The 14,370-nt window shown below is 41.1% G+C and overlaps 2 protein-coding genes and 1 long non-coding RNA gene across 10 annotated transcripts in view; 1 reads left to right on the forward strand and 2 right to left on the reverse strand.

Moving 5' to 3' along the window:
- Nucleotides 1-5,803, reverse strand: part of LOC147833700 (uncharacterized) — a 41,784-nt gene extending 35,981 nt beyond the window's left edge. Inside the window, exon 1 of the long non-coding RNA XR_015509603.1 lies at nucleotides 5,527-5,803. This is a non-coding gene — a long non-coding RNA (uncharacterized LOC147833700). The remainder of the gene's footprint in view (nucleotides 1-5,526) is intronic.
- The window catches only part of ankrd13b (ankyrin repeat domain 13B), a 59,120-nt gene extending 53,098 nt beyond the window's left edge, over nucleotides 1-6,022 (forward strand). For 2 of the 4 annotated variants that reach the window (XR_015508745.1, XR_015508743.1), the window contains exons 15-16: nucleotides 1,688-4,634; nucleotides 4,689-6,022. Coding sequence is in view for 1 of the 4 variants with exons in the window: in NM_001030229.2 (NP_001025400.2) it covers nucleotides 1,688-1,883 (196 nt within the window). In the remaining 3 variants the exon portion in view is untranslated. Of the gene's footprint in view, nucleotides 1-1,687; nucleotides 4,635-4,654 lie in introns of those variants that run through there. The other 2 variants (XR_015508744.1, NM_001030229.2) reach the window with 2 other exon arrangements.
- A 6,529-nt stretch (nucleotides 6,023-12,551) lies between these two features.
- The window catches only part of ssh2a (slingshot protein phosphatase 2a), a 38,413-nt gene continuing 36,594 nt past the window's right edge, over nucleotides 12,552-14,370 (reverse strand). For all 5 annotated transcript variants that reach the window (XM_087284261.1, XM_087284258.1, XM_087284260.1 and 2 more), the window contains one exon: nucleotides 12,552-14,254. In XM_087284261.1, coding sequence (XP_087140387.1) covers nucleotides 14,173-14,254 — 82 coding nt within the window. In that variant the 3' untranslated portion in view covers nucleotides 12,552-14,172. The remainder of the gene's footprint in view (nucleotides 14,255-14,370) is intronic.

A 14,370-nucleotide genomic window follows, 5' to 3' on the forward strand; every position in this document is an offset into this window, starting at 1 on the left:
TTAGATCTTCTGAGCAGCTCTTTGTCTGTTATGGCGGACGGCAGCAGGGAAGTGCCGTGTCTAAACAACGTTTATCCCACTGGATTGTGGAGGCCATTTCTTGTGTTATTTGAGCAGAGGCCAGCCGCGCCCCCCAGGAGTGCATGCGCACTCCACTCGGAGCGTTGCATCCTCTTGGGCGTGTGCGCGTGGCGCCTCTTTAGCAGACATTTGTAGAGCTGCGGGCTGGGCGACACCCAACACATTTGCAAGATTTTATAATCTGCGAGTGGAGCCGGTTTCCTCAAGGGTGTTAGGTACCTTTGGTGATTGAGGAAACAACTCGGTAGGTGTTGTACACGCTTGCGGTGCCTTTTTTTCCCTAACACGGAGAGATGTGCACCCTCCTGTCTGTCAGTAAAGTTCCCCATTCGGTGAGCCCTGCAGATTCCTCCGAGGCCCCCAGCACTGACTCAGCGGAGGAGTCACTTGCTGGCCCATTACGTAGTAGGTCTGCCCGCTGGTCAGCCCGCGTTTTGGGTATAGGTGCCTGCTATGACCAATCCCCGCTGGTGATCCCCATATGCTTTTCCGCCACGGTTAAGTTCCCCCCCTGGGCGGACCCGTGCTTTCCCTATCTGCTAACCACCTTCTTATGCGCACTCCCCCTTTTCAGGGTTAGTCCATATGTAATTCCATTGTTCCCCCTATTGGGTGCGGATGGTCTCCGCAGCGTCCTCCCTACTGGGATGGCACGCTTCCCAACGTACTGTCGTGTATTCCTAGAATTATCTAGACGCTAGCGACTCCCAAAAAAGATACCTATTCCGTAAAACTTCTTTTGAAGTAGGATAAGTTAGGGCCAAGGGCACGTTGGAGGACCACGCCTCTCGTGATCTGGGTGCGTCACGCTTGCCTGACCGCTCTCTCATGGTGGGTGTTGGTAAGGTGCAGTCATTATGGCGCTTTCAATGGGCTCCCAATGCGTGGATTTTACAATCAAATCCACTTATAGTGCTGGAGTTCCCCCCGAAGGGGAACGTTCGAGGTTACTAAAGTAACCCTTCGTTCCCCGAGGAGGGGAACGGAAGCACTATACTCCGTCGCCATAATGACTGTCCCTTAACTGTTAAAAGTCTCTTCAGCTTAAAAAGGATAGCGTCTGCTGGCGCCAGGTGAGCTTATATACTCAGTTGATTGCTTATGCCGCTCACCTGCGCAGGCTTGCGCTGCCAATTCATTCTTAATTGGCCCGTTCAATACTCTTTCAGACGAGTAGCTTCTGAACCGAACCTCCCAATGCGTGGATTTTACAATCAAATCCACTTATAGTGCTTCCGTTCCCCTCCTCGGGGAACGAAGGGTTACTTTAGTAACCTCGAACGTTTGTCCTGTAGCCAATAAGATAGAAAATACTAATAAAAAAGAGACTAATAATGTTGACCCTAAAATTGTTTTTAAAACAATGTCACATTTTAGTTTTTATTCTAGCCAAAATAAAAGAAATCAAACTTTCTTTGAAAGAAAAAGGAATCTTGTAAAAATGCTGTTAAACAACAATTAAGGAATATTTAGGAAAATAATTCAACTATCACAGGAGCTAATCACAGGCTAAATAGTTTGCCTTGTAGATGTTTTATTTTTATAGTCAAAATGACTAAATGAATAGCAGAAGTCTCAGTCACTTATTCTCTACTCCATTACCCAGAACCCCACAGCACAAAGCCAGTCCCGTGGAGAGCCCTCGCAGCACACCTACCAATAAACCACCGTGCAGCTACGACGAGCAGCTCCGTCTTGCCATGGCCCTGTCTGCCCGAGAGCAGGAAGAGGCGGAGCTTCGCCAAAGACGAGAAGAAGAGGAACTGCAGCGTATCATACAGCTGTCACTCATGGAGAAGTGACAGAGCTTTTGGGAACCAAGGGGTGGGAGAGCATGCCTGGGATCTGAAACCAACGTGAACTATGATTGGCCGCTCCCAAAAGCCCCACCCCCCTCTTCTTCCAAAGAACTGCATAAAACGGGCTGCTCTCTGGTCCAACAAGTCTTTCAGAATCACAGAGAAACCTTCACTCTGCAAGTTTACAACACAAACTACTAAACTCATGGCAATCCACGGACTGATCAGTCTCCTACTGTGTGAATGTGCATTTATGACTGAGACGGTCTGCACTGCGTATCTTGGCGTCATTTTTGAAAGTCATCATCCAAGCACTGGCCAGTTCTCAGTGGTGGGTTTGAGTTCTGGGGGATTTGTGTCACTTTTTTAATTTTGCAATATGGATGTAAAGAACTTTAGTTCTGGTTGTTAATACACACAAAAATACACTGCACTTGGTTTGTGGAGCTGTAATGTCTCCTAACAGAAGGAGCACATGGGCACATTTCTTGATGGAAATGCTGCATTCATATAAAAAATGCAGAAAATGACGGCGTTATACAACCATACGTTGCTTACTAATACTTAAAAACAAAAATAACATTTAAATTCAAACTAAACATGCACAGAAATATGATCCAAGTTAGTTAGTCGATTGGCAGAAGTAAAACGACAATGCTCTCTCTTATAATAGGAGGTGCTTATGGAAAAGCACAGCACTTTTCCACAAGGTATGGTCTAGCGTCAGAGAAGTTCAGTGGTCTAGTCTTCGGACAAGTAAACCTGTGATGTCAGTAGGCAGAGCTTCCACTACACTAAGTTTTGTTATCGCCACATTATTGATAACGTGATTGGTCTGGCATCCTGAGCCCATCCTGAGCGAATGCCACCTGCAGAATGTTTCATGTTCTGGAGTCAGACTCTGTCTTCAGCCCGTTCTCTATAGCAGAGGTCCCCCAGGTCATGATCTAATAGGCCACAAGAATGTAAAATGACTATATGCAATGACACTGTATTATTTATTATTATTTATTATTTATTCATTTCCCCCTTAAGAGCTCATATCCACATTTATATCAGGCTTGATTCTACATGTTTAAGTTCAGCAAAAAACAACAACAACAAAAAAGCTGCAACATTGAAAGCCAACTTTAGATTGATGATGATTCTTAGTAAAACACAGTTTAGTCTCAGAGACCCAATGAAATCTATGAAAACTAGGAGCCTGGAGTGGAATTGTCAATGGGAATGGAGTACATTTTGTTTTCACTCCCTTGCTGATTCTTTTTGAATTCCACCAAGTAAATAACAGCATCGCATATCTTAAGCCCTGTTTACTCCTGACACTAAGATGCATTTCCAGTGATCCAATCTCAAGTGGTCAGCTGAGACACATTACCATTTACACCTGCTCTTAAAATGCATTTTAAATGCGTCTCATGTGACCACATGTATTGATTACAATTAAATAAAGCCATTTTCTTGCTTACAAGAGAGAGTGGAACAAACAGATTCAGATTGTAATTTGATTTTGTTTGCAACCCATGGGATTTGGTACAACACTAAAAATGTGTCATTATATGTTTTGATGCACTCTCACGTGCAAAAAGTATGATGGAAAAGAGAAACTAAAGAAACATCGCACTGCCATCTTGTAAAGCAGTGTTTCTCGAACCACGTTCCTGGAGGACCACCAGCTCTGCACATTTTCCATGTCTCCTTAACCCAGGTGGGTCCAACTTGCCTTAACACACCTGCAAGGATGCTTCTAGAAAGCCTGGTAAGAATTCCATTAGCTAGCCCAGGTGTGTCTGATTGGGGTTGGAACTAAATTTTGCAGGACACCCGCCTCCAGGACCGAGTTTGGACATGCCTGATGTGTGGATGATTGAAATGGCTCATAGTAATTAAGCAACAAAACGATCTGTTACTGAGGAAGTATGTCCCAGTGTTTGCATACTCTTCTGTTACACACTCAAAAGTATATATTTTTCCTTCACAAAAAAGTAAATACTTCTAGCGCGTAATATAAGTATGCGAATTGAGACGCAGCGCCTGTCTCCCTAACCAAACACACCTGATTCAGATCATCAGCTCATTAGCAGAGACTGAAAGACCTGTAATGGGTATGACAAAGAAGACATCTTAAACATGAAGTGTTGGTGGTCCTCCAGGAACGTGGTTGAGAAACACCGTTTGCAATGCATTAAAACATTATTTTCCAGCCACAACCGCACTTCATTCTTGAAATGTGTAGTTTGTCTAAAGTGATGTATACAAACTATATAGTATACTTTGACCAGGGACACAATCAGCCAGCGCAGTCGTCCTTCCATATTAAAAAGCCACATTTTGTGTCTGCCGGTTTGTTCACTTGTGGGAGTTCCATTGACATTGTCCCGCACGTTAATTCTGACCAATCAAAAAGCAGTTTAGGAAATACGTTCAGTAACATCTGGCCAATGAGAGATGTGGATTTTGTCACATGACTGCATTTTGGTTCTTTTCAACTGATTCGGACCAAAGTAATCAGTGTCTTATATGCATTCAGCCCTGCTGAAAAATCCAGCTCAAACCAGTTTAGGCTGGTTGGCTGGTTTTAGCTGGTTGACCAGCCTGGTTTTAGAGGGGTTTTGGACATTTCCAGGCTGGTTTCCAGCCATTTCCAGCCTAGTCTTAGCTGGTCAGGCTGGAAAATTACAAGCCAAATCCAGCTAAAACCAGCTTGACCAGCCTGGTTTAAGCTGGATATAGCTGGTTTTAGCTGGACTCCCAGCTTGGCTAGGCTGGTCAAGCTGGTTTTAGCTAGTCATCTCTCAGCCTGACCAGCTAAGACCAGGCTGGAAATGGCTGGAAACCAGCCTGGAAGTGGCCAAAACCCCTCCAATACCAGCCTGGTCGACCAGCTAAAACCAGCCAACCAGCCTAGGCTGGTTTAAGCTGGATTTTTCAGCAGGGTGGTGAGAAAAGGACCCAAAAATGGCAGAAAAATGCTATAATGTAACATTTGATGACCAAATGAGCCGAACCACAGATGTGAAAGCACCCTTGGAGTGAACAGATATTAATATGATCTTTTCACATTCTCAAATCCAATTTTGGATCAGGACAGTTTTAAGAGGCTGGATCACAGAGGATGCTAGGGGGTCCAGAAACCATAGAGTTGCCTCCATCTATTCTCTACTAGTTTTTTTAAGTGTATAAACGCCCTAGCAGGACCATCATTGGCATTATTATTATTTTTTTAATTATTAACCAGACTGAATATTGAAACACTGGAGAAATTATTCCACTGGTGCAACTGGCAGTTATTAAAACTGAATAGGAACCAAACAAGCCATCTTTAGATAAACATAATAACTTACGAGCTGGTGATTCCGTTGAACCTAATTAAAATCATCGCAATATTCCTCATTTCTGTCCCAAATTTCACATTGACTCATGGATACGTTAATCAGTGTAATTGTCATGACATGCATTCATCCGTCTGTTCAATCGCTTGACAACATGGTTTCTTTCTCGCCCTCCGTTCAGCGCTTCCTTCAGCATTACCATCAGAGCTCATAGTCTCATGACTGGAACACCTGCGGTAGCTAATCAAAAATCTAATTGTGCTTTCATAGGGGCGCCAGTTCTGGAATAAAACATGAAAGGAGGAATCACTCACCGAGATAATGCCCCGAGCCGAGACCAAGCGGAAAGTTTTATTGGAGAATCTTAAAATAGACGTTTTCTCCTTAGTCAGATTTATTCCGGGCCTGAGTGACGTGCCCTCAGGGTTTGACGTATCAGGTAAATCTGAAACACAAATTAGGAAACATGGCCATACACCGTGTCTGAAAAGATTCAAAAAGCACAAGGGACTGAGCGTCAGTTTTTCAAAGGAAACAGATCTGATGGCGGCGTCTGGAGACGGCTATTAATTAATGAACTCGTGATTGTGCGACTCGTGAATGCCTGGATTCAGTCATTAAGAAATGCTTGATATGACTCGACGTTTTAGTATAACATATTATAAAAGCATTATTTATATTTAACCTTTTTCATTTGAATTTGGTTGGCGCTGTGGTTTGTGTGGAGTACTGCTGTCGTGTTTGTGTGTCGGAAATATATTGTTCACATTTGTAACTTAAAGGAATTCTGAATAAATGATAAGAGATCTATGTGTTGACTTCTCAAGTGTTATTATTGAATGGGTCATCAACTTTCCATGTTGTGCTTGATAATATTAGTTTAGTTTAGTTTATTTAAATTTGACAGGACAGCTATTCCAGCCCTGAAATGCGTCAAACACACACTCCAATCAATATTTGACTAATAAAGATACTACACTCTAAAAATGTTGAGTAATTTATTTGACCCAATGGTTGATTTAAAATATATATCCTGCTTTGTTGGGTTATTTTAACCTTTATAGGGTATATGCAGAAGGACTTCAAATTTGTCCGCAGCCTGGGTCAAACGCTTCTGGTAACTGTAAGCCGTTACAAAATTGGTGGGTTTAAGGTCTGTTTTCTTTAAAAATCAACAATCTACACTGCCTTAAGAATATACGCTATACAGCTGGTCTTAGAATGTACAAGAAGCACTATTTTTTTCTGCACCATGTCTTTAAAATATATTAATGTATTGTACTCCAGTGTTTTTTCTTAACACGGCTGCTGTTCCTGACGGGCGCACTCATAAATGGCTTTTCATCTCAGCTTACGCTTGAACAACTAAATGCTGAAGTCTAATTACCTAATTGCATTTTAAGTATATCACAACATTGATGCTGTTAAAAGAGCTGTATAAAATTGAATAAATAAATAAATAAATCACATTAACTGGGTAGAAACACTAGCTCAGCACATACCCTTATAGGGGAATTATCAATCTACGTCACACATGATGTCATACGGGTTCAACCGCGCATACCAGTTGCAAAAAAAGACCGGTTGCAGTAGCAAACATGTAGTGTTGTGTGGTAGGATGCCAAATTAGAAAGTCAAGGTCCAAAAATAGAAAACTAAAATTTTACCGTACACCACACTGCTTTGAATGCCAACCGCAGATGTATTGGGCTAACAGCCATCATAAGAGCTGAATGGAGTGAGGACCTAATTAAAAATGCTGGACTCTGCAGTTCTCATGTTATATCAGGTAAGTTCACGCTTTGCTGAATCATACACGTTACTCGTTTTTGATTGCAGCAATGATTTCAGCAAAAACAGTAATGGTGAATTAAACTGCAGACATGTAAAACTGTACAATCACATACCCTGCCATACAGGTGCAGTTCGCTGTCAGAATCCAGTTGTGTTGTTGGTTGATGATTACTCAGACTTTGTACAGTTCTTTCCTTGTCTTTGGCTAGGCAGAACCTCGGTTTTTAGCACTACATAGTGTTGAATCTAGTAATCATGGAACATTATTTCTTGCACATGACCACACAGAACAACATTGTTGGCATTCAAAGACTTGTAGGCCTTTAACTTCTCTCTTGTAAAATCACTTGGAGTTTCAGTGAGATAGTTGTATATTTGGGGCTGGATGCTTGGCCATTTTATCTTATCTAATAGGGTGCTATATAGCAAATGGACCTGTCAGACGAACGCCGCTCACTTTAAGATTAATTTTGCCATTATAATATGCTGAAAGCATTATGTAAATAATATATATATAATATGTAATCAATACAACTTATAATCTCTAATACAACAACAAACTCTGTACAGCATCGGATGTCATTTCCTCGCTGTAAATGCTAGCGTTCCTGTTTTTTTCTGCAACCTCGCTGCACGCGGAAACCGGTAATTCGTCTATAGCAGTGGTGGAAAGAGTACTAAAAAATCATAATTAAGTAAAAAAAAACATTACATACCTAAAAATGTAGTAAAAGTAGAGTAAAGGTATGAGTAAAAAGTAAACCTTTCAAAAGTACTCAAGAGTAGTATTATGTTGTAAAAAGCTGATGCGTTTACATGTAATTTGTGGATGTGTGTAACCGTAACATTCTGTAGTGCATGTAGTTATTGCCCAGCGGGCACACAATGTCATAAGACGTTAATATTAGGTTAAATTTAGGTTGTGATGTCAGGTGACCAAAATTAAATGTCTAGCTAGTGTCTAAGGGCAATGTTATTTTGATGTTCAATAACGACGGCAAGTGACATTGATATTTGGTTGATTTTAGTTTGTGTTAAAAAGTGACCAAAATCCAACGTCGAGCCAACATCTTAAACCAACGCCATATTGACCTCAGATACTGACATTTATTTGTCAGGTTTGGCAACCAAAATCCAACATCTGATAGACGTCATAGTGGTAACATCCACACAACATCAAGCTATAACATCATTAGACATTAATATTTGGTTGATTTTAGGTTGGACATTGATGTCAACTCAATTTTAATTTCCAAACAAAATGCAACGTCCCCCACCGTTGGGGTACAATGTCAATCTGACGTCATATTGACATCTTGTGCCTGCTGGGTGTTTAGCATACAGTAAACATCCATCATCTTCTCATCAGTAATATGCATCTAAACAGTCTCTGGGTCATTGCGTGTAAAGATTTTGGACATCTTCTTGGACACTTTTAATGCTTCCAAACAGTTTGCTGCAATTAGAAATCGCCCATGTCTTCAGGTTTTTCGTTATGAGGCAATTTATGTTCTATGTGAGATTTGATTGGACAGGAATCACAGGACTGATTTTTCTAATCCCCATAGACGAGAAAAAATAAAGTATTGACTGCAGGTTGAAGGGAAGTAGTGGAGTAAAAGTACCAATACTGCCCTGAAAATGTATTCAAGGGACAGTAAAAGTAGACATTTTTAAAACTACTTAGAAAAGTACAATTCCTGAAAAAAAAACTACTCAATTACAGTAATCTGAGTATTTATGATTTGTTCCTTTACACCACTGCCCTGGTCTAAAGTGTTATTAATAATTAATACAGTTGGGGTCAATTTTTGGTGCTTTGTTATTCTTTAGGTTTTTAAACCTTTATTAGATTATTTATTAATAACTCAACCAGTTGGGTTAAAACTTTTGAATATCAACAGTTAACTGATTTAACTGACACAGAACAGCTCTATTATTATGCGTTAATAGTGTCTGTGCTTTATAAATTATGTTTAAGCTATAAGGCAATAATATATATATATATAAATATATATATATATATATATATATATATATATATATATATATATATATATATATATATATATATATATATATATATATATATATTCATTCATTCATTTTCTTGTCGGCTTAGTCCCTTTATTAATCCGGGGTCGCCACAGTGGAATGAACCATCAAGTCATCCAGCTAGTTTTTACACAGCGGATGCCCTTCCAGCCGCAACCCATCTCTGGGAAACAACCACACACACATTCACACACTACAAACAATTTAGCCTACCCAATTCACCTGTACTGCATGTCTTTGGATTGTGAGGGAAACCGGAGCACCCGGAGGAAACCGACGCGAACACAGGGAGAACATACAAACTCCACACTAAAACGCCAACTGAGCCGAGACTCGAACCAGCGACCTTTTTGCTGTGAGGCGACAACACTACCTACTGCGCCACTGCTTCGCCCATATGTATATACATATACACACACACACATCAAATTATCTCTCAATATCGTGTTTTTATATATCCATTTCACCAGCACTCTTACCCCCCTTAGGCTTCATGATCAGACAGTCAACCACTGGCGGCTGCCACCAGCCACTGCTGGGTTACTTGACCTGCACCTGCCAGCTAGTTAAAGATTAAACACCGACTCTACAAACACTTTCTCTACCTCCCGTGTTCATCTCTACAGTTTTTTTTTTTTTTTTGGGAGGAACTGATACACATATTTGAGACATTCAGCTGTCATTAACTGCCTTTGTACATCGCTTCAGATAATTACATGTGAAATTTTCCACAAGCAGATTCAAAATCACTTGCAAAAGGCTTAAAACACCTTCGCTCCCAGTGTTATTTTGGGACTATCGGGGGAGTGTTTTAAGCATTGCAGTGCTGTTTCCAGTATGAATCAGCAGTCTAGAGGAAGCTTTGGCTATGCGATGAGTCAACCCCAATGAATAATATTAATAAGAGTCCGTCGGCTCAGGTACTATGATGGGAGCATTGAAAGATAATAGCCATTGGCCCCTAGTGAAGTTAAAATGGACTGCTGTAGAACAGACTGCTTAGTCTTACATGCATCAAAGGAGTGATTTCCAATAAACACTGCCAGATAGACAGAAAACAGAAAGTAAAATGGACAGAAATACACAGAGGGGTGCTATTAGTTTTTAGTGAAAGCCTGAAAAGATTTTTAAAACATTTTACATGACATAATGCCAGATATCATTATTGGCATCCCTCACTTGGTTATCATATTATATCATATTTTATTTTATGCCATGTCAGCAACAAATGGTATTTTTTTTCATTAAACAAATAAACACATAAATTAGATGAGACTTGTTTATGTTAATATATGATTTAAAAAATCCTAGCGACACTTAAATTTCACCTTGAGTGAGTTCATTTCACTTCAAAAAGTCTTCTGCAGCCATTAAAAGCAGGAGAGTCCAATATATTGTGTTTAACAATACTAACTTGGTTAGAAATATAACATTTCCAATGGCAATACATAATAATAATAAAGATAAATAAGGGCCTAAAAATACGGATCCCAGGGCACAGGAAACAATCCCAACAGCCACGACACTAAGCATTACATCATACTGCAGTACTGCTCTTGGCCACTCGGTGGTGCTTTTCTGCACAGCAAAATGCAGCAACAGAGAGCAGAGTAAAACTGTGATGAGGATGATAATGATGATAACATTCAGTCAATAACAATATATATTTAATATTAATAATAACTACTAGGGCTGCACAATATTGGAAAATCTAGTATTGCAATACTTTTTATTTTGCGATATAAATACAATTTCACCGGATGACCTAATTATGATGTTAGATCTGGGGTGTCAAACTCAATTCCTGGAGGGCCGAAGCCCTGCACAGTTTAGTTTCAACCCTGCTCCAACACACTTACCTATAGGTTTCAAACAAGCCTGAAGGACTCAATTAGTTTGATCAGGTGTGTTTAATTAGGGTTGGAACTAAACTGTGCAGAGCTGCGGCCCTTTTGGAACTGAGTTTGACACCTGTGTATCAGATGGATTGGGATGATTCTGCAGTGGGAATGCATCTCCATAACATCTAATGAACCATCTACAAACTTTTTGTGCTCCCCTGACACATTTTCATTGTGGTCTGTCCTATTTGCAGAGCATTTCTGTGAGTATTTGCATGCATGTGTTCAGTCAGAGATTGATAAATTGAGGTTTAATATTTGCGCCTACAACTATTAATAAACTTTTTGGGGTCCTTCGACACATTTCGTTGTGGTCTGCTCTATATAGGAATTACCAACCTACGTGATGTCACACAGGTTCAACCATGCATACCGGTTGAAAAAAAAAAAAAGACCGGCTGCAATAGCAAACATGTAGTGTTGTGTGGTAGGATGCCAAATTAGAAAGTCAAAATCCAAAAATAGAAAACTAAAATTTTACCGTACACCACACTGCTTTTAATGCCAGCCGCAGATGTATTGGGCTAACAGCCATTATAAGAGCTGAATGGAGTAAGGACCTATTTAAAAATGCTGGACTATGCAGTTCTCATGTTATATCAGGTAAGTTCACACTTCGCTGAATCATACACGTTACTCATTTTTGATTGCAGCAATGATTTCAGCAAAAACAGTAATGGTGAATTAAACTGCAGACATGTAAAACTGTACAATCACATACCCTGCCATACAGGTGCAGTTCGCTGTCAGAATCCAGTTGTGTTGCTTGTTGATGATTACTCAGACTTTGTACAGTTCTTTCCTTGTCTTCGGCTAGGCAGAACCTCGGTTTTTAGCACTACATAGTGTTGAATCTAGTAATCATGGAACATTATTTCTGGCACATGACCATACAGAATAACATTGTTGGCATTCAAAGACTTGTAAGCCTTTAACTTCTCTCTTGTAAAATCACTTAGAGTTTCAGTGAGATAGTTGTATATTTGGGGCTGGATGCTTGGCCATTTTGTTTTGTCCAATATCCATTGGGAGAGTGCTATAGCAAATGAACCTGTCAGACGAACGCGGCTCACTTTACTGTTAATTTTGCGGAATAACTGTCTTTAACGCTGGGTGTCAAGCTGTTATAATACGCTGAAAGCATTAAGTAAATAATATATATATATAATATGTAATCAATATGACTTATTTCTAATACAACAACAAACTCTGTACAGCATCGGTTGTCATTCCCTCACTGTCAAGGCTAGCGCTCCCGTTTTTTTCTGCACCCTCGCTGCGCGCACATCCGGAATGTTTACAAACTGGTAATTTGTCTATTTGCAGTACATTTCAGTATTTGCATGTATTGTTTTTTCATGCATAATCTAAAATTATAATGAAGATACAACAAAAATAATAACAGTATTCAAGTACAGTAACTGAATGATAAAATAATCCCTAATCATCATCATCATCTTCATGACCAATGCCTCTCATAGCATTCATCAAAACTGAACTTTCTTGTCTCCTAAAATCTCCAATAATCCTACTTAATTAAATGATATTTGACGTACTGTTGACTAAGAAATAGAAAGCATCGGACAGAATCAATAAAATAGTGCAGTTTATTTTATAATAGTCACAGCTAAAGCACAGGATAAAAAAGTTGTCAAGTTTACCTTGGTTTCAAACAGAATCATGACTCCACATGCTGTCAGACATACAGTCAACTCTACCGTTCAAGCCAGTGCAAAATACACAAATAAAAATGCTATCTAAAAAGACGAAACATAAAACAATAAAAAAGTTCAACAAGAGAGTAAAGTGCATGTGTTAAGAAACAACCCCCTTGTTTGAGTTGCTACCTGAAAGTTTCTGAACAGAAAACTGACATACGCTCGCTCACACGTGACCTCACTCACACCTTCAGTAGCACACTAATGTAGCTTAGACTTCACTGAACAAAACCTAAATTGCAGTCAGAGACAGTTCTGTACGCTGACAAAAACAGCGAATGAAAGTTCAGTAATGGTCACATGGTGTTGTACAAAACAGTGACTGTCTTTTTCTTGTCCACTGCTTTCCGCAAGCGGCGAACGGGATGAGTCTTCACATGCTGCTGTTGCCGTGTAGACACGGAAACAGTGGATTGAATGGGGACGTGTTCAGGGGAGCTGGCTCCGCCCACTTGGGTTTTCTGTGGACATGAGGGTAAAAGGTGGGCGGAGCCTTCAGTCCTGTCTGCATCCATCAAATGAACTGCAGAATCAGGGGTGGAAGGGCTCTGAGGTAGAACGCGCTGCTTCTTATGAGCGTCATCATGGCTGTGGGTCAGTGGCAAGGAGTGAAAGGTGGACACAGAGGAAGAGGGATGATGAAGTCCTGTGGAAGCTGGGTGGAAGTCCCAGTCGCTCAAATCATTAGTAGACAGCTCTAGCCGGTCCAATTTAGCAAGTGAGGCAGAGCGTTTCATGAGTGAGGGAGGAGTGAGGCCGGCTTGTCTGATGCGGGCCTCAATTTCCATGGCTCTCTGCCACACCGCTGGTGCTTTGGGTTCAAACCGCTGCTCCCCACTGCCATCAGACGACCGGTTTTCCTCAACCTGTCCAGTGCTAACTCCCAGTCCCCCAGCTTCATATAAAAATGCCTGGAGCTCTCTGAGAGTCTCCTGGATTTTCTGCAAATCCTCACTGCTGCGTGCTAGCCGCACTTGAGGCCTTAACGGATCATCTACATCTGTCTCCAGCTCAGTTACTCCTTCCAGCCACAACAGGGAGGAAGAACAAGAGCTGGGCTCAAGAGTGGGGTTCAAAGTGATCTGGTCGGCCTCCAATGAAACACTCCCCTCAAGAAACACAGAGAAGGAAGGATCGGGGATTATACCAGAGTCCTCATCATCAAGCACTTTGGTGTCATCTCCTTTACCCTGTGGAGTCTTTTGGGAGAGGGCAGGAGAATCTTCTGGCTCATCAGAGTAAGACTGTGTGCAGCCCAAACATGGGGAAGGAAGAGGTGAACGAGAGAGAGGAATCTCTTGACCCTGACGTAGTATAAGCTCCAACTGCTCAGTCACCCGGCGCACGGATCCTGAGGGCCTGTCGGAGAGAGAATGAGGAGCCGGAGCCGCTTCCTCATCCTCCTCCTCCTTCTCCTCTGGTGTTGCAGTCTGAGGTGAGGTGTGTGCCAGTGGCGGACTGCTGGTTTGTGATGTGGATTCCAGTTCAGTAACTATATGACGCACAGACACAGTACTGTCATGAGCAGAGGGTTGGAGCACTGCGTCGCTATGCTCCTCTGAATGGGTGTGGCACTAGGGAGGAGAAGAGAGGAAACACTGGTTACAAAAGGTGGAATTATACTTCATAACGTCTATTGTTCCTTAAACCTCTGACATCAAGGCTCCCACATGAAAAGAATGGTTCACTC

Source organism: Danio rerio, chromosome 15 (assembly GCF_052040795.2).
Source record: "Danio rerio strain M-AB ecotype USA chromosome 15, GRCz13ab, whole genome shotgun sequence".
Lineage (NCBI taxonomy): Eukaryota > Metazoa > Chordata > Actinopteri > Cypriniformes > Danionidae > Danio > Danio rerio.